This window comes from Zingiber officinale, chromosome 9B, assembly GCF_018446385.1.
Source record: "Zingiber officinale cultivar Zhangliang chromosome 9B, Zo_v1.1, whole genome shotgun sequence".
Classification (NCBI taxonomy): domain Eukaryota; kingdom Viridiplantae; phylum Streptophyta; class Magnoliopsida; order Zingiberales; family Zingiberaceae; genus Zingiber; species Zingiber officinale.
Window position 1 is genome coordinate 21,909,455 of NC_056003.1, and position 19,419 is coordinate 21,928,873.

Below are 19,419 nucleotides of genomic sequence, written 5' to 3' on the forward strand. Positions count from 1 at the left end.
CGAGAGAAATGTACTCGAGAAGGGGAACTCTAGGTTTAGGGTTTTACCAATCGATTGGTGTATGTACCAGTCGACTGGTGGTCGAGCTGGGAAGAACAAAATGTTTCTGTTGTCTCAATCGAAGTAGACTAGTTGACTAGTGTAGGTACCAATCGACTGGTATCAAGTCGTTGGGGTTATAACGGTCGAATTACACAGAGGACCAGTCGACTGGTACCAGTATAATCAACTTAGTTGTTTTCCCCAAGCTCTATATAATGGAGCTTGAGGTGGTTGGTTTGGGTGACGAAATTAGATTTGGTTAAAGCCTAATTAGTAGTCACCAAAGTTTCAAGTGCTCATTGTATTCCAAGAGGTCTTAGTAAGAGTTGTAGTGAGGCTTCTCCACCCACAAGGAGACTTGAGGTAGCCGAAATTTGCCGGGGAGCTAAACCACTGACAGATAGCGATCATTCACGTTATGGGCAGCCGTGGAGTAAGAGCAAGTTATCTCTGAACCACGTAAATGAGCGTGTCAAGTTTGGTTTGCTTTCTTGTCTTTAGATTAGCTTTCTATTTGTTATTGTTTGTATTTCGCTGTTCTAATATCATAGGAAAGTAAATTGGGGTCAACATTTATTCAACCCCCTTCTAGCCGGCCACCAATCGCCAACGGACATGCCTATGAGAAGTGGAGAACTGAGTTCTGGAGATCTGACCGGCTATAGGGTCGGTCGGGTTTATGTTGGAAGTCATGCCCATGAGAAGTGGAGAACTGAGCCCTGGAGGTCAGACCAACTCTAAGACCGATCATGTTTATATTGGGAGTAATGCCTATGAGAAGTGGGGAACTGATCCCTGGAGGTCCGACCTGTTAGTAATTAGCCCTAAGAGTCAATCATGAGATGATTAGGCTTTTTGGATTAATCATTGAGTTAGACTCAAATGAACTCACTCATTGAATTAAGTATAATCCGAATTAGACTCATTGAGTTAGACTTAAATAGATCCAATTGTTGGGTTGATTCGAATTGCATGGGAATCAATGGGTTAGACTCATTAGGTGAACTTGAGTTCACCAAGGAAGTTGAATGGTAAAAATTCAACCATTGGACTGAATGGTTGATTTTGAGCCATTGGGTTAGAAGATGAAAGGGTGGAAACTCTTGGTATTCCATGGGATGACTATAAATATCATTTGGATGATATTTTTCATAAGATTTTCATCACTCAGGAAGGTGAAAGGTCTCTTTGCTTCTTCTTTTTCCTCCTTTCCTTGCTTGGCCGAACATACCCTTGAAGGTTGCTAGCACAACCTTGTGTGTTCTTCTCCATCTTGTTCAGTTTGTGAGACAAACGAAAGCAAGGTTTGTTCGTGTGGATACCGTAGAGGCGCGAACGCTTGATCGTGCTATGATCCGAGCTGTCGGGAGATCGTGAGCACGCTTCAAAGGTATAACTCTATCATGTCTTTAGATCTATCTTAGTATAAGATTATGTTTCCCTTCGCATGGATCTTCTGGAGGAAATAGGTTTTTTCCGCTGCGCGTTTGCGTGTTTAGCAATCTATTCCCTTACATGACCGGCTATAAAGTCGGTCAGGTTTATGTTGGGAGTCATACCCATGAGAAGTAGAGAACTGAGCTCTAGAGATCCTACCGGCTATAGTGTCAGTCCGATTTATGCTGGGAGTTATGCTCATGAGAAGTATAGAACTAAGCCCCGGAGGTCCAACCGGCTCTAGGGCTAGTCGGGTTTACGTTGGGAGTTATGTCCATGAAAAGTGGAGAACTAAGCTCCGGAGATCTGATTGACTCTAGAATTGATTGGGTTTATGTTGGAAGTTCTGCCCATGAGGAGTGGGGAGTTGAATCCCGTTGAAAGTGGTCTGTTCGGATACATACATATTGACTTTGACTATCACATCATCTTAATTTTGATTTGATTTTGACTGTCACATCATCTTAACTATCGATCCTATATTATCTTTGGGGTCACTCACAATAGTCATATCACCCATGATCTTTTTTTATATATTTCTAATATAAAACTTTAATTGTATTATCAACAATTGAGACATGGAGGATACCGAAGGAGATATCTGAATCTAAGACTAAGATAGAAATAATGTCGGTAGCCGAGGGCGAAACATGATTGCTGACATATCCGATCATACTTGAGTCACATCTAGGCTGGATCTAATTTCTTTTAAGTCGTATTTGATCCACTGGAATTTTCACTTTTAATTTAGCATGACTTTTAACTATACGGACAGTTAAGGACCATAAAATTCCGCTGTATTAGCCGGATCATAGGTTATGGAGCAAGAGTTAGAAATTATTGTACCACGTATATTAATAGTGTTTGTGTTTGCATTTTGAGTTTATTACTTGCTATTTTGTGGCATACTAAATTGTAGCTAACAAATAAATAAAAAGGAGCGTTATTCATCCTCTTCTATTAATATCTCACGGTCCTAGCAAGTTGCACAATGACTAGTAGAGCAATAGTAGTATAGTACTCATTCCAAATATAAGAATAACTAAGACATTAACCCACACATATAAACTCCAGTCTGAACATATTTAATGGACAACATATAGGTACATCATGATATCCACGGTGGAAAGGAATACAATTAAATTATTTTTTGAATGGAGAATTAATTATGAAAGGATTATCGAAATTAATTAGTCATTAAGAGTGGCATATATTTTTTTTAATCAACTCACTTTTTCTACAATGTTAGGGGAAAAAACTATAATTAATAAATGAAGAATATTAAAGTAAAATAACTTTATTCTTTTGTATCAATCAAATGCGAGATGAGACACAATTACCTCGTCCTGGCTCGCCATCATACATCATCCAATGGCTCGATCTAATTAGTTGACCTAAACACAATTCAACAAATGGTATATATATTTGGCAGCCCATTGCTGTCTAATTAAATGGTTTTAAAAACTTGATGCAGACTTTTTCGTCTGAGCTCGATCGTTGCTGCACAGAGATTTCTGCTCGATCAAGATCTTCTGCGTTGAAATTAAAAGCATGCGACGCAACAAGATCTCAGCGACTTAAGTGACTTTCGGGGCTGCTGTCACAGTAAGTCAACCCGTCCAAGATGACGGCTCTGCATGTGTTTGATGAAAGTCGCAACGAAATGTATACATTAATGCAGAAAATTAATGCGGAAGACGCCACCACTGACCACGCCCGTCTCTCTCAGTTTTCTTTATTGATCATTCTTCTTCTTCTTCTTCTCCTCTTCTTCTTCTTCTCCTGCTTCTTTTAATGTGCAGGCAATTGAAGACTAGCTATCAATCTGCAGTCAGTTCTAGAAGAGGCTGATTCAAAAAATAAATAATAAATAATAAATAATTTCTGCAAATGGAAATAAATTCTTCAACAATACTCGAGTAATTAAACGGATTGTGTTATTTCCAAGTAACAATAGCCATTGCAGATAATTGTCTGATCAGTTGACTTTTGTGTGCACTTTGATATTGAGATTATCCATTTGTGAAATTAAGACAGCATTTACTAAGGATATGATCAGATAATTTACATTCTTATTTTTCATATTATTACAACAACTATGTGTTCATAGCTGTCGCAATATAAATAAACTGTGTTATAGCCATTATAGTTCATAACTATTACAAAACAACTATGCAACTACGTTGTAGTTGTTGTAACAACATCAAAAATAAGGATAGTTCATGGAAGTAAAATGGATGATTTTCTTTGATAAGAAATGAAAAAAAAAAAAAAACACTCCGCTCTTTTGAATTTTTTTTTTTTTTAAAAAAAACTGAAGTTACGTGAAAATAAGGAGAGAAAAAGTAATGGATGAAACTTCACAACTTTCCAAACTGATAATGGATGAAACCCACCATGATAAATAAACCTACCTGCAGATCGATATAGTTCCTTGGCAAAACCTGAAGCAATCAGAAATCATCATAACACAAACTCCATGCATATACACAGACGCCAATCACCAATCACCATGCAATAACTTTTTATTAATTTAATCATCACCGTTAATTGTTTGCCTGAGAATATAATTAAGGAAAAGTTCGAATTACTTTTGCATGAAATTAACATAGAATTATATTACAACGCACCGTACCTGATCTGCTAGTACGTACTGTGATCGATCGAGGGAAAAGGCAGCAACTTTGAGATCGATCGAGAGAGGTTCAAAAATATTGATCGAGAATTATGAGCAGAGATGAGATTTGATTAATCGAGTGGTGAAGAGGGATAGGGGCTTAGGAGAGATGGAAGCTAGGCGGGAGGCACGGCGAGGCCCTCCACGCCCGAGCGTGCAGCCTCAGGATCTCTCTGGCCTTCTCCTTCGTCTTCCTCCTGCACTCCAGCTGCAGCACCAAGCAGAGCTCCGCCACCGCCCCCACCTCCTCCATCTCCCTCACTATCCCCGGCGTGGCTGCGTGCCGCGCCACCGAGTGCAGCACCCTCACCGCTCTCTCTCTCCCGGCGTCCGACACCCGCAGCAGCTTCGTCGCCACCGCCGCCACGCCGGCCGCGTGTGCCACCAGCTCCGCCCGCCCCTCCGCGCACCTGCACGCCTGGTCCATGCCCACCAGCGCCAGCTCGCACGCCCGCCGCTCCGGATCCGCCAGCAGCACCTCCACCAGCGCGGCCACCGCGCCGGCGCGCACTGCCTTCACGCGGCTCCGCCCCGTCGGGCACGAGCACGCCGTGGCCAGCACGCGCAGCGCGGCCTTGGTCGCTTGCTGCGAGACGCCCTCGCGCACCACGTTGACCACCTCGAGAAAGACCTCCTCGCCGAGGGCGGCGAGCTCGTCGTGCGACATCTCGCGCACGAGCACGTCGAGTAGATGCATAGAGTTGGCTCGCGATTGGATTTGGCTGTCGCCTCGTCGCCTCAGAATCGCCGTCAATGACTCGACGATGCGCGGATTTCTCCCGACGAGGTCGGCTCCCGAGACCCTGAGCAATCGGAGAATATCAAGTGCCTCGGCGCAATGCGCTTCCTCGCCGGCGACGACGAAGGAAACTAGGAAGTCGACGGCGCCGGAGGCCGCCTCGACGCACCGCTTGCCGCGCTCGCTCTCTTCCACGACGGCACGGAGCTGGCGGAGGGCGGCAAGCGGGTGCAGCTCGAGGAGCTCCGCGACGCGGGCAGCATCGACCGCCGGGAGATTCACTGCCGGGAGCAGCTGCTTAGCGACGCCGTCGAGGGAGCACCAAGATCGGATGAGGCGGCGGAGGGTGTGGTTCGGGGTGAGGATTTCAGAGTCCGGCAAGATTTTTCTGGACACGGGGCAAGTGCTCCGGCGGCTGGCGAAGATCCAGTGCTCGATGCTTTCCCGATCGTAGGTGATGCCGGTGGAGAGAGTCACCGGATCCTTCATCAGCTGCAGAGATATCGGACACAGAAAATAGGACGGCACTTCCTCTCCCTCCATTAATGGCGCACGAATGATCAGAGAAGGCGGGGAACTATGTGGAAAACAATGATCTGGTAGAGTTTTCTACCATTCAAGGATAAGCACGCAGTGGGCCGGACGCCATTAGGAGCGTTGACATCGCCGCCAGCGACGGTCGACACATCTGAAAAGTCTTTCACTTTGACCGTGCGCCTACTTTGTTGGAGGTGCTCGCGGCGTCGCCAAGGCCCCGCTCACGTGAGAGTAAAGAAACAGCCCGCAATCGTTCGGCGCTAGCCGCCGCCGACCGCATGCGGAGATTAAACCCCCCTCGTGCTTATTTACCAGATGCCATTTGACTCGTCCGACAAAAGTTGCGGTTGTTGAGAGAAGATCACGTGGATAGATTTACTAAACCCAGGATTCAGTGGCGGACCTATTCCCTTTAGTTTGGGGTAGGTGCGCTACTAGATTCGATTCAGACAGACACCAGCAAAACAACAAAAGTGAGCTGAATTTAGACACCCAGAATTCAGAATTAGTAGCGCCATTGCCATTAATGTGTCCAATTATGCATTTTAATTGTTCATTATTATAATTACTCAGGTTATTTTAGTTTAAATGAGTGAAGAAAGATCAAAATCTATGCGAAACAAAAGGAACCTTATCGAACCTCTGAATCATCAGAAAACAGAGGAAAGAAAGCTATTCATAGGTTGGTCATTCCCCTGAATAGCAATCACCAAAAACAAAACAGTCTACAACATGAGGCCTTTAGCACAAGTATATATTATATTTTAGACACAAGCGATGTAGATCTTGTGTGACGAGGATTTGATTCAAAACTCAAAGGAAGAGGGATCAGATTTGTGTTACAGAAGGCAGTTTGCGATAGTTACATACAAAAACGGAAAGTTGTAATCACATGGATTTGGTTGATAGACATGGTTAGCACACATGAGATGACAAGCATGGATACAAAAAAAACCATGGAACAACTTGAGCAATATTTACAGTAGCTGGTTGATGTCTCAGTGCGGCGGTTTGCAGTAGGTCACTTGTAACTTTTAACTTGGTATAAGGAGGGCTTGAACAGAGATATATTTCTGAAATATTTCCATGTGGGCGTATCAACAACTTGCACACAATGACAAATCCAAACTCAGGAAGAAAAGCAGTAAATCGATCGGTAACTCTATATCTCATAATACAGCGACTTGGCTCACTGCACGCTCGCTTCAACAGATGCCTACGAGAGAAACAAAAGCCATATACTTCCATCAAAAAAGCATGTTCAAGAGACAACTTTTAGATGTTTTCAATTTAGAAAAGTCAAAAATTTTATAAAAAAAAAACTTTTATTATGCAACAAAACTAGATGCCTTTAAAAGTCATTTAGATCTCTATAAGAAGAGCAAATTGATTGACATGCAACACCAGGGGAAAAGTTCCAGTCTTCTCTAGTGTTCTTTTTCCCCTACTGATTGTATCGTCGAGTACAAGATAAGAATCAAATCTGCACGAATGGGAGATTGATCTTATAAGCTAAATCTCATCATATCTTCAATTATTCATTGGAAGAAATTAGTTTAATCTGCCTGACAATGTGAGTGATAACTGAATATCAAAAGTTAATGAGAGAGTTGAGTTTAACAAGGTCAAAATTCCAAATGAATGATCCGGTTCCTAGTAGTTGTACCTGAACAAGCTGCAGAAGCTCCTCCAGTTCTCCTGTGATCTCTTTAAACGATGGCCGTTTACCGGGAATAGAGTCCCAACATCTCTGCATCAAATCTTGTAACCTGGGATGCATATGATTCGGAGGATCTGGACGTAGGCCCTGTTTTGGCACAATTCCATCTTGTAAAACTAGTTCATTGCTGTCTATTCTGGACTAGTATCTTAAAGACAGCATATGCCAGTTTAAAACACAAAACCGAATAAATGGGACTACTTTATGCAGAAAAGTGATCAAATGTTCAGTGATCTTAATCGTGAAGATGAGTTTAAAATAACTAACCTGTCTAACTCCGAGAGCAGCTTGCAAGGGTGACATTTTTTCATACGGAACCTTCATTACAACAACAATAAATCGTCAATCCTTCAAAAGTTCTGTGTAACAAATCCGAAATTCAAGTAGGACTACTATGCATACCCTAGATGTCGCTAGCTCCCACAGCACAATTGCAAAACTGAACACATCAGCCTTGTGATCGTAGAGTTGGTGGTTTATAACCTTGGCAGAACAAAAACACAAAGTAAATCAAAAGTAACACTTCTAAAAAGTGGCCAACACGACAGCATTGAATACATAATCTACAGTTGCCAAGTGGCCAGCTTTTAATAGTCACAGATACAGAAAACGAGGCTTTTTTAGCACACGAAAGTCACCTCAGGAGCCATCCATCGGTATGTTCCAGTTTCAGCAGTCATAATTCCCTCTTCATTCTGAAACCGAGCCACACCGAAGTCAGCCACCTTCACGACCTAGGTGATTGTAAAATTGCGTTAACAATACTTAGGGGAAAGGTTCAAAATGACCTAGGCGAAATGCAAGCGGGAAGCAGCTACAGCTACATCTTTCAAAAGAGATGTCATATTGAAAACTGTCAATTTGAAAATAGAAGAAGATTTAGACAATGTATAAGATGATAGCTAGTTCCAAATGATAGCATAATGAAACACAATAATTGAAACCCGCATACATTGTTGGCATCCATCAGGAGGTTAGCTGTCTTTAGATCCCTGTGAATGATATTGTTTTCATGTAAGTAATCCATCCCTTTGCAGATATCAATTGCAAACTTCAGTAATTGGGGAAGCTCCAAAGTCATGTGATCCTTGTGCAGGTAATCATAAAGGTTACCACCCGTCATGTACTCTAAGGAAAGAAGTAACTGACTAGTAAGTAAAAATTGAAGTACAATCTTACGAGCAATTACCTAATACGAATAACAAGCAAATGAGGGGAAAAAACTGCTAACTAATTAATTAAATTATTGAGTCAAAAATTGAAATTCTAATCTTACAATTACCTGTTACAATACAAAATTCATTAGGCATTGTGCATGCACCAATAAAGCTAACAACATTATTGTGGTGAACTTTCCTGAAATAGAAAAATGTTTCCAGGCTGATAAAGAAGAGTACCAAAGTTTTATTACGTAAAAGAATAATAGATGACGTGGAATATGCATATCGTATAAAAGTTACAAGATGAGTATCAATGAATCACCTTAAAATTTCTACTTCTTGATTGAATTCCAAGGCCATCGCTTCATTAAGCTTTTCAGCTTTAAGAATCTTTACCGCAACGTCCTGGCCTAAGTAGGTAGCACGATACCTGTATAAAACAGCATCAGAACACAAGGACACTTGCAGTCAAGATATGTAACAAAAGAATATGAAAAGGGAAGAGCGACAACTCATAACTTAACAAACTTACAAATCGCCACAAGAACCACATGCAATCTTCTTTCCCATCTTCAAGCATCTTTTATCAATTTCCCAATCACCGACCTTCATTAATGATGCAAGCGCCTTATCACTAGCTGAAGAAAGAGATGCACCAGAGAGGGACCCCTAAATTTATTGAAAAGTAGAATCGTAAGCATGTGAATAATTGCGTATACACAACCTACTATACAACTATTGGAATTTAATACAAGTTTCGAAAACAAATACCAAATTGCATTCTTGTGTTGCACAATTATGTCTGGCAACATTAAGACAATCAAGGTTTTTGGTGAAACTAACAAGAGCATACCTCATTATTTGCGACTGCAGAATCAAGCTCCCTAATCAAGCCCTCCGTTTCCTGACCATACGAATGCAAAATCAGCAACTTTTTGGCTTGGAATAGATGCCTGATATTAGAACTAGGGTAGCAGGATCACAGAGCCCTAGATTTACTTGAGGATTCACATAGAGAAAGTTTACTAATCACACAAAATTAGTATTTGGTTCATGGTCATTACTAGAATAGCAATGCTAGTGAAAAACAAATGACAAATTGTTTTGTTTATAAAATTTTCATCCAGATAAACAAAGGCAACAAGAACAATGCTAGAAAAAAGTCAAAAGACTGATAGTTTGATTTTCATTGCCCTCGGTGTTTTGAAAACCCAGACTGTGAAATGGATTAGGGACAATTCAACCAGTTTGGATTACTAATATCCAAATAAAGTAAAAAAAAAAATTAGAAATTCTTTTTTATCATGCAATGTTCTCTGTCCATAACAAAGATTCAACTTGAATGGAAAAATGATAGCATCAATCCTAAGTGTTAAATTCATGATCATTCACTTATCCCATATCCTCATGTTTTTGCACTTATAGCCCAGGTATAATCATTGACTAAAAATAAATCCCATTATGACAAGAAAGCAAAAACATGACTGAATTACCAAAACAATTTCGAGTGTCATAACTTATCTGGGGAAAAAATGTTAAAGGAAAGGACAACAGAGGCTTACCTCCTCAGGCCAACCGTCAACTTCAAACCAGTCCAAAGAATAGCCATCAGTTGTTGAAAAAACATGAGCTTCACGTATGTTTAGCCCAATGTCGGCAAGCAAAGCAGATAACTAAATAACACATTGAACATTGACATTTGTAAAAATTAAAAAGGGAAAATATGAAAGTAGTAGCAATACTTCACACGAAATTAGGCAATAAGATCTTTATATAAGAAATGTAAAGAAAAAGTTCATGAAACAGAAGTTTAAAAGATAAACAAAGGGAATGCAATGTTGTTATCATCGATAAATATTAGTACTGAAAAACAGCATATAACTCAAAAATCAACAAAACAGTGCTCGTCTTTATTATAGAGTACAACATTAACTTCATCAAGCAGGCTGAATGTGTCGCTTTATAAAAGAGTCTATTGGCCATTGCTTGGCTCCTATAAAAGGTTCAATGGCCATAATCAAACTGTTAGTCCAAATCTAGTATCTTGCAAATGAATCCGAGCTCCAACTACTGCTAAGCCACTCCAGTCATTGGCATGTAAGCATCAAAAGACACACAAAAAAAGGTTTATTGTAGGTGGCCTATGATAGATTGAATGTGGTGATTCATCAAAATTCTCTACTCATAGCTGAAATGTAAAACTTCTTCTAGCACATCAGACAGAATATGTGCACGTTGAAATATCTTGTGCATATGAATATATTCCAAGCCATACACTATCAGAAGATGAGGAAAAAAACTTGAACTTCATTAACTCAGAATGCACTGACCAACAGTAGCATCTTCTGAAAATCTGAATAGAATTCAATTTAAAGAATAAATAAAAAAAAAAATTTATTCTTAACTTTTATCATTTCTAAAAAAAAATCAATTTTATGGTGAGACATCTTTCTCTTGCTCAAGTACTTATTTTATTTTTTTTTTCAAAATCTATTCTTTAAGCAAGCCGAAAGGTTTTAGAAAATTTTCTAACAAACTTCGCTATGCTGCTTTTCTTCAAAGCATATACCCATATATTCACTCAGTTTATTATATGGATCGAGATGGGTGATCAGTATCCTCAACGGTCATCACTCAGAATCTTGCTAATAGAGACAATTCACCTCATTTATTTAAATTGTGTCATGTCAAGCAATAGGGGCAAGACATACAATTTTGACAATATTTCAAAATTTGTCATAAGGGATACTTGATATTTTTGCATGTGTAACCTGATATACATGGGCGGAGTCACGTTAACGCCTACCCCAGCTGTAGCTCGAGGGCCCACCGGTGATGAGAAGGAGATTTACGGTGGGAGAAAGGAAAAAAAGTGAGGAAAAGTGGAAGGTAGCCCGGGATGACAGCGTCAGTGTCAGCGCTTGTCGCCCACAACCCGGGTAGATCACCGAGGTTGGCTCCGCCATTACTGATATAGAACTCAATATGTACAAGCCTAACAAACTTTATAAAGTTAAAATACAAAATCTTGATAGCAAATTATATAATCATTATATTGTAACTAACTTAGATGCATGTAAGAAAAATTATCTTGAAAGAGAATCTTTATTTGTCAATAATACTTACAAGTATATCTTGATGTAGGAAAATTCTAACTAAGAACATCTTCCCAAGTTTCAAATGCTAATCCTATGAAAGCAAGAACTTGGTTGTAACGAAATCCTCAAATATTTATTAAGATTAATATTGCAAAAAATGAATAGCCCACAGCATTAAGATGCAAAGCAAAAGTAAACCCAAATTTATGGTTAACAGTTAGAACCTGAATTTTCTAGCATTAACTTTCTTTTGCAGTACTGATGAAACTTAGCAAGATCAGCTGTGGAAAGTTGGGTGAGGTTGGTAAAAATCTTATGTTGCTACAAGATTGTGGCAGTTTTATAGGTTAATCAAGAAAACAAAATGATATAAGTTCGATGTTATGACAAATAATTGGGGATAAGTATCTTTTTGTGAGAATTGATGGTGTGGTTGATTGGGGAATCAAAGAGATTATGATTGTAGGAATGTATAAATTGTATATTCATGCTATGTACTACATATCCATGATTTAATACATGTTGTAAGGGAAACTATTCATTGACACACCCTTAGGTAGCTCCCCTCTACCTGAATATTAATGTTATTAAGAAATATTACACTCATGACACTCTCCCTCAAGTTGGTTCAAATATATTATACAAACTTAACTTTTTACAGAAATAGTAAGCTGTAAATTCTTTTAAGTTTTAACTATTTGGTCGGGAGATTACAATCAATCTCTATATATTTTATCCTCTCATGAAACATAGGGTCAATCCAAAATTTTATCCTCTCATGAAACATAGGGTTCAGCAGCTTGATTGTTGAAGTCAAACTTCATTGGCTCCCAAACAAGCTCACATATTACTAGGGTCATTGCCCTATCTTCTACCTCTGCACTTAATCTTTCTGTAGTTATCTACTTTTTGCTCTTCTAAAATGATAAAGTTACCTACTAAAAGGATACAATAGTTATATGTAAATTATTTATCTCTACAAGAACTTGCCTAAATTTGTATCTAAATGCCTCACAATTTAAAGATGACCAAGATCACAAAATACCATCTCTCTCATTGAAGCACACTTGAGGTATCATAGTATCCTTGTAGCTCCTACTCAATGATTATGACCTTCAAAGAGTAAATGAGATGTTAGATCGATTATGAAATAGTTTAATTTTCCTAACTAGTGCTCCCCTTGTCCTAGTACTAATCTAACACAAACCTATGCATGCCAGATCCCTCGAGCATATTCAATCAAGGTTGCATTGTGAATATGTAAATATACTTTTAAGCAAGCAAACTTTAGATTAAGGAAGTACTTGAGGTTACCCAACTCTTTTATCTATTGATAGAGATAAGCTTTCAATTAAGTTATCCTAATGGAGTCATCATCACTGATGATAATGTCGTTCATGTAGATAACAAAAAGGATATGTCTTCTTGACTATGAAATAACATAGAACTTTGTGGGATTCGTAAGACTCCTAGTTATGTTGTCTTGAAGAAGAGGCAAGCTGAGCTTTCCAAACCAAGCTTTCAAAGATTATTTTAGTTAGGTGTCTTCTGCTTACACATGAGATAATCCTCTTAAACAACAAACTTGGAGGTTGCTTCATGAGCCTCCTTAGAAAGTTCTTAATAAAGCATTCTCTATATGAAGCTGATAAAGGAGCCAGGAAAAATCAGAAACTAGAGAGAGGAAGCAATGCATTGAAGTAATGTTAGCTACTTAAGAAAAAAAGGTTTGGCTACTGAGGAAAAGGTGTTAATGTAATCAACGCAAAGTAGCCCTTAGCAACCTAACAAACTTTAAGACAGTGTCATCCGAGAACATTTAATCAAGAAAAGTCATTTGTATTCCAACTTCCCTGTATGAAGAAACCAATTCCTAAGTATCATTAGAATAGAGTGCATCCATCTCATTGATCATGGCTTGTCACCATACATGAATCAACAAGACCTCCGGAATACTCTAATTTGATATGAAAAAAATAACAGGGTGGTTACTTGCAATCTAATTGGATATGCACGTTTAGCAAGAAACACCAACGACATAACGGTTCTGATTAGACCAAAAGTTACAATGATTGTATTATTAAGAATCTGGAAAGAAGTCCCAGAAGAAGATTAAATAGCCATATATAACAAGTTTTTGCTGCTTATTGGAGAAGGCAACAAATAGTTTCTTCATGCTCAATTGACCTATAATCAGTTAGAGAAAGGGCAATGTTCTTAACTGGGTTCAAACTATAATCATCAAAGTGTTTGAAAAGTTTTTCTTATGTGAAATAGTACAGCTTTCTGTACCTGTTGTGGACAATGCCCCTTCTAGAAAACCATAGATCAACATGAGCATCATGAAATTTCTTTTAAGATACAGAGCTAATGCTACGGTAAGATCCAAATCATCCCTGGGAAGTGCAAAGAGAGAAAAAAATAATAATAAGCTCCAGAGGTAGAAAGTTTCTTATTGTTAATCTGAATGATCAAGATCCGGATAACGGAAATATGCTTGCTATTCTGTTGGCATTCATCAACATTAAGCTGTGTTCTCACAACCCTTTAGGTTCAACTACATGGATCTCATCCCTTCCTTGAATTGATGCTGTCTGCATTGTCTCTCCCCAATCCTTACATTGATGTAAATCCCATGCACCAGAATAACCTACTTTTTTCAAAACAAACAAAAGCCTTCAACTAGTAATGTTCAACTCTCACTAATTATATGTACTAGAACTAAAATTGTACATTAATTTTGATCATTAAAGAAAAGTTTCTAGGTAAATCTATGGCTTGAATCTCATTTTGTGTTGGGCAACACAGTCAAAAAGTACCATGTACCATTCCAGTAGTATCCTGAAATTCAATGCTGATCAGCATGAGTATGTTCGCTTGTATCATCTGTGTTGATGAGTAAGATGTAACCAATAGTTCAGAGATTCTTGTAATATTTGGTAACTTATTGCTTTGAAATTTTAATTCAAATCTTTCTGAATTGTTATAGCCTTTTATTTAAAAACAAACAAGCCCAAGTGAAAGAGAGGATTATAGGGTCAAAATTTATTTGTCATCTTGCCACATTTGGGAGCATGCCAAGTATCAACAGTCAACACTGAACTACACTACACTAAGACCATACTGCCGTAATTCAGATAAAAATTTATACCTTGAATAAGACAACTTTAAACCTTTTAAGATAACCTTGAATTCTGTCAGCTATAACATCATGTATCTCGGCAACTAAAGAGATGAATCTGATTTTTAACTAAACTATGTTTGTAGAAATCAAGTTTGTATTAATAACAGATCAAACTTGAGTAAATTATTGATGTTTTTGCCAAGTGCATGGTAAGAAAATTGGTCAATAAATGGGAAATAACTTGAGATTTCTACTTACAAGAGGATTATCTGAGACCAAACTGCTACTTGTCTGAATGACTAATCTATTGGCAGCATGAACAAGGAAGAGAAAAGAAAGAAATTTTCTAATTCTCATAAGAAGCCACTCTACCTGGCTAAGGAGCTTGGGCTTGTCAATTGATGAAAATATTATCTCATGAACTGGGACGTCCTTGATGTCTTGCCTGCAAGTTACCGGTGCAATTTGTTTTAGGAAACAAACAAATCATTAAGATAAGTTCATCAAGCATAATACTGAGAATAATCAGGCATATTATATTGAAAATATAATAGAAGTAATAGTTTAATCAGCATTTTAGAATATCATGATATTTCAAATGTGATAATTCAGTACTTTTGATTTTATTGTACTTCTCGACTTTATTAGAAACAGCAGGATCTAACATCTTACATGAGAATCCAGATTGGCCAAATCTAACAAATAGAGTAGTATTTTGAAAACAAGTGGCCTTTTGGCAAAGACTGATTTTCATGTAGACTAGGGCATCCAGTAGGATGAGTATGAATAATACCAAACAACATTTATACTAAAAAGTGTTGTACGTTCAACGTGTCTATGAGTTTAAAATCTATTTTTTAAGTTATTCTTTCTGCTCACTCTCTAAGTGATGCAAATTACTTTGACATAGGTTAACAACTTCTAAATATTCACAGTTAAGAGTTTTTGTTACATCTAAATGAAATTTTGAAGTGACAAACTTAGTCTGATACATATATACGGATCGTGAATCAAGGTAATAATTTGATATTTTACAATTGTAGTGTTACAGTTATTTTCCCTTCTCAAGTTGACAAAAACAAAAGATACCAATCAACCTGTAGTCATGAGAAGATTATTTAGTTTGTTACATATTGTAACATCAACATTTCTCTTTCTGCATTAAGAAGCAAAGCCAGTAGATATATTTTCATTTCTCTTTAACTATACTTGTTACCATCAACATAATGAACTCGTAGTTTAGAAATCTACAAAATTTTGTACATACAATTTCTCTGTCTTCACTTAGCTTTAATTTGTTCGACAATGCAATTCCTGCACACTATCCAGTTCACACAAAAAAACATGAACTAGTCTATATAAAAGTCAATGTGGAGACTGAAGAAGAGGACGACTGGAAATCCAAAACAAAATAGTTCAACTATTCCTCTGTCCTCAAAGCCCCTTGTACTTGCAAACAAAGAATTTACAACATCCATGAGTATTTACTTGAATATCATATGGTTAACAGTTTGAACTTTAAAGTTTTACCAATACCATCAATATTCGAAATTAAATGGATTAATTTTATCAATAAGTATGCACCTAGCAGAAAGAGCCTCCTCTGCTTCTCCATCATCCTGAGCAACATCTCTAACATCTAAATTTAAATCTTCAAGCTTTGAGCATGGTTCAAATTCAATACCTTGGTCTCCATTTCTTCTGAACTAATTTATAACAGTTAGCAATATCAACAATTGTTGAGCATCAACAAAACTTAGACAGAATCTCATGCAGGGATATGCAGAAGGCAGAATGGAAGCAAATATGCCTATTTAACTTTGAAAAGGAAAAAAAAGAAGTAAAGGTAAATAAAGTACCTCAAATTTGGTGCAATGATTCTCTCATGTACACGATCACAAGACCCTTCGCCAGTTGAATCAACAGACTGTTGCGGACCATCATTTCCATATGCACTAGTCCAAATGCACTTCACCATATGACATAAAATAGATGATAAATTACTTACAAAAAACATCATTCAAGGCAGCATGAGACATTCTATAGTTCAGAATCAATGTGCATTTTCTAATTTGTATAGAGAGGGTGAAGGGTAAGCAGGAGAAGTATCTATGACCTCTGAACTGTATCCAGTCATAGGAATTAAGTAGCCCACAAAAAATTGAAAGATAATAAATGGCTAGCCATCTGAAGAATCTGATGAAAACAAAAGCAAACCAAAAAAAACTGGCACATGTAGCAGAACTATGACCTTGGCAAAAATGTTTAGTGTAAATATGCATGGATTATAGCTACAAGCACCTGAAAGTTGTCACACAGCACAAGTTTGCACTTTCTGATTTTGGCCAGGTGAGTGACACAGAAAAACACTTATATCATAGTTGATCTGTGAGTTTATTTGAATTGGGAGTGACCAGTCATATGCACAACCTCTAAAAGATTGACAGCACCTAAATGGGCAAGAGTTTCTTGATAGAATGAAGAGTCTTTTTTACTTTATTATGTAGATACTTGTCCTATAAGCTACTTAACCTTCTTGAGCTCTTCTCAAATTTTTCTCTCTGATTCTGTTTAAGGAGGTAATTAAACTAAACATACATTAGTATGAAAATATGACGAAAACAGAACATTACAATCAAATGTTATTTCATATGTAAAGATATAGTTCCTACCAGCATATAAGAAAATTGCCATTAAAAATAGTTCAAAAGCATATAAATTAGGAACACATGAAAATAAGTATTGACGTGGTGATTCAAACTATGTCCATGATTGTGTGTTGAAGTAATCATCAATTTGTCTTAAACATCAAGAAGAGACAAGAAGCTAGTTTATGAAGTTAAATAGATTGGAGAGGAAATTAAGCACAACAAATGGAATTCAATTCATAATCATTGTTGCCCAAAATAGATTATTTTTCTTTAAATTGTCATACTATAAGTTGTTTTTGGCACCAATTTTCAAAAGAAAAGAGCTCTAATACTCTAAGAGAAATAACTCAATAAGACACCAAGAATTCAAATGTCAAGTCCTCTACTGGAGAAACAGAAACTGGAACTCAAGTTAAATTATCCTTTATATCCATCACACTAAAAGCTACTTTGGCATCAATTCTCAAGAGAAAAGAGTTCTAATACCTCAAGAGAAATAGGTTCTTTATCCTTGTATGTTTCATGTGCATATAATAGCATAGAAAATGGATTTAAATGTAATTTAGAAATCCCACCGCTTTGGGTAGGATTTCAATATCCCCATATTTTAAAATTATTAGAATTCGAATTCAAAAAAGGATCCAAATAATGCTACAAAATCTTGAATACAACTAATTTAGCAATCCTCTTTTTCTCAATAGAGCTCTGAGAATTTCCATGTAGATTTTGTTGCATAACCTATAATTCAAAACCTACAACTACAAATAAACTTGGTTCCTAAGACCCTTCCATGAGCTGAAAGATGTATCTTAAAATGTCCAAAGGAATGCCATCGGTCATGCTGATAATTACAATGACCAGCTGCTAAATACAATGTCATTGATTATGACAACAGATGTAAGCATAGATATATCCAAAGACCGGATGGATATTATATGCTAAAAAAAGAATCAAACTTCACAAGTTAAACAAAACTGAAAAGGGCTTTTTTTTGGCAGGCATACATATTAAGCTTTTCCTTTACCTTCATAAAGCGGACATAGAAGATTGGCCGCTTTTCTGGATCCTCAGCATCTGCAAGAATCTTCTGATGTAATAGGACGTCCTCTACTCTATCCATGTTCAGATCGAGCCCATACCTAAGGAACACATAAAAAAGTGAATTTTAAACAGAATAAGAACCGTGCTATGATCTCTAATACCGAAATCAACAAACAAAGATTTAAGGATGTTATAGGGAAAATATTTTTGAGAAACAAAGAGAACAGAAAGATTAAAAAACCCTCTTTTTAATCAAAGAGCAAGGCCAAGATAGCATTAATCACGAATCTCATTAGAGAAAATCAAAGAGGGTACCGCAGGGGCAAGCGGGCAAGGTGCGACTCGAGGAGGTCGCGTAGGTTGGGGTTGAAGACCGCCTCGTCGTTGCCGCTGTCGATGAGGCGGTCGTAGATATCGTTGCAGATGGCATCGTGAGGGGAGGGGACACCTGGGAGGGGCCTCGCAGGCGACGAGCTCTCTCCCTCGCCTTCCTCCATGGCGGTTGGCTAGGTGTGGGAGCCCATGCCCGTTAGGGCCTTGGACCGAAGCTAGAGCTTGAAAATTTGAATCTCGCGGCACGGGTGGATCAAGAAGAAGAAGAAGAAGAAGAAGAAGAAGAAGAAGAAGAAGAATCTGGTAGCAGCAGGGAATGTTTGGGCGTTTGTGGAAAGGTCCGAGGAGGGTACGCGGAGGAGGAGACGGCCAAAAGAAGGAATTTTTGGGGTGGGGGAGGCCGAAGGCAAGGCAAGGTCGACTTTTTCTTATCTAACCGGATAAAGTCATGCGGAGTGGAGGTGCAGCAAAAGCAAGCGGCGGCAGAGCAGAGCAGAGCAGGGCAGGGCAGCCTTTTGGAATCGCTGAGCTCGCTCCTGTGTTCGTTCGACACACTCTGGGAACCGACTCGATCGCCTTCCCAGTTCCCAGTTCCCAGTTCCCAGTTCCCACCCGGCCGGCACCCATCGCCATCTTTTTAACACCGTCCCTCCACGTTTGGATAATTCCAAAAGCCCCCGTTTTTCACGTCAACTTTTCCTCCCAGCTCCACAAAATTCATTGGATTCTTCGCATGAAGCCCTCTCTTACCGCTGCATCATTCCATAAACTTAGCTTCAGCCATTCATTTTCAATCTACAGTCCGATTCCTCTAAACAAATGTTCATGGCAAACAACACAAGTATGGAAAAACTAACTGA

General features: G+C 38.3%; 2 protein-coding genes across 3 annotated transcripts; both read right to left on the reverse strand.

Annotated features, from left to right (window-relative positions):
* Positions 1-3,764: 3,764 nt before the first annotated feature.
* On the reverse strand, positions 3,765-5,706 carry LOC122024730 (E3 ubiquitin-protein ligase PUB23-like). The gene has a single exon (XM_042583402.1). It carries the CDS (start codon positions 5,436-5,438, stop codon positions 4,257-4,259), a length of 1,182 nt encoding a protein of 393 aa, XP_042439336.1. The 5' UTR covers positions 5,439-5,706; the 3' UTR covers positions 3,765-4,256.
* Positions 5,707-6,212: 506 nt separating this feature from the next.
* LOC122025700 (serine/threonine-protein kinase STY17-like) lies at positions 6,213-19,203 on the reverse strand. 2 transcript variants are annotated; one of them, XR_006123812.1, is made up of 17 exons: positions 18,542-19,203; positions 18,210-18,324; positions 16,394-16,503; positions 16,119-16,235; positions 14,907-14,979; positions 9,875-9,985; positions 9,166-9,216; positions 8,845-8,981; positions 8,635-8,742; positions 8,435-8,508; positions 8,105-8,280; positions 7,791-7,886; positions 7,555-7,635; positions 7,420-7,470; positions 7,099-7,239; positions 6,837-6,915; positions 6,213-6,648 (listed from the first exon to the last, which is right to left on the reverse strand). XR_006123812.1 is itself a non-coding variant. In XM_042584544.1 (16 exons), the coding sequence occupies exons 1-16, from the start codon at positions 18,721-18,723 to the stop codon at positions 6,622-6,624; spliced, it is 1,650 nt and encodes a 549-aa protein (XP_042440478.1). In that variant the 5' UTR covers positions 18,724-19,202; the 3' UTR covers positions 6,213-6,621. The 2 variants fall into 2 exon arrangements, 1 of the variants encoding a protein (XP_042440478.1); XM_042584544.1 differs by lacking the exon at positions 6,837-6,915 and having other exon boundaries at positions 18,542-19,202.
* Between the last annotated feature and the right edge of the window lie 216 nt (positions 19,204-19,419).

Excerpts from the sequence above, each read along its gene's own strand:
- LOC122024730 (XM_042583402.1), bottom strand. The coding sequence starts at position 5,438 with ATGGAGGGAGAGGAAGTGCCGTCCTATTTTCTGTGTCCGATATCTCTG.
- LOC122025700 (XM_042584544.1), bottom strand. The coding sequence starts at position 18,723 with ATGGAGGAAGGCGAGGGAGAGAGCTCGTCGCCTGCGAGGCCCCTCCCA. Across the intron at positions 7,471-7,554 it reads GGGAGCTAGCGACATCTAGG|GTTCCGTATGAAAAAATGTC; the intron begins GTATGCATAGTA and ends GTTGTAATGAAG. Across the intron at positions 7,240-7,419 it reads CTGCTCTCGGAGTTAGACAG|GGCCTACGTCCAGATCCTCC; the intron begins GTTAGTTATTTT and ends GTGCCAAAACAG.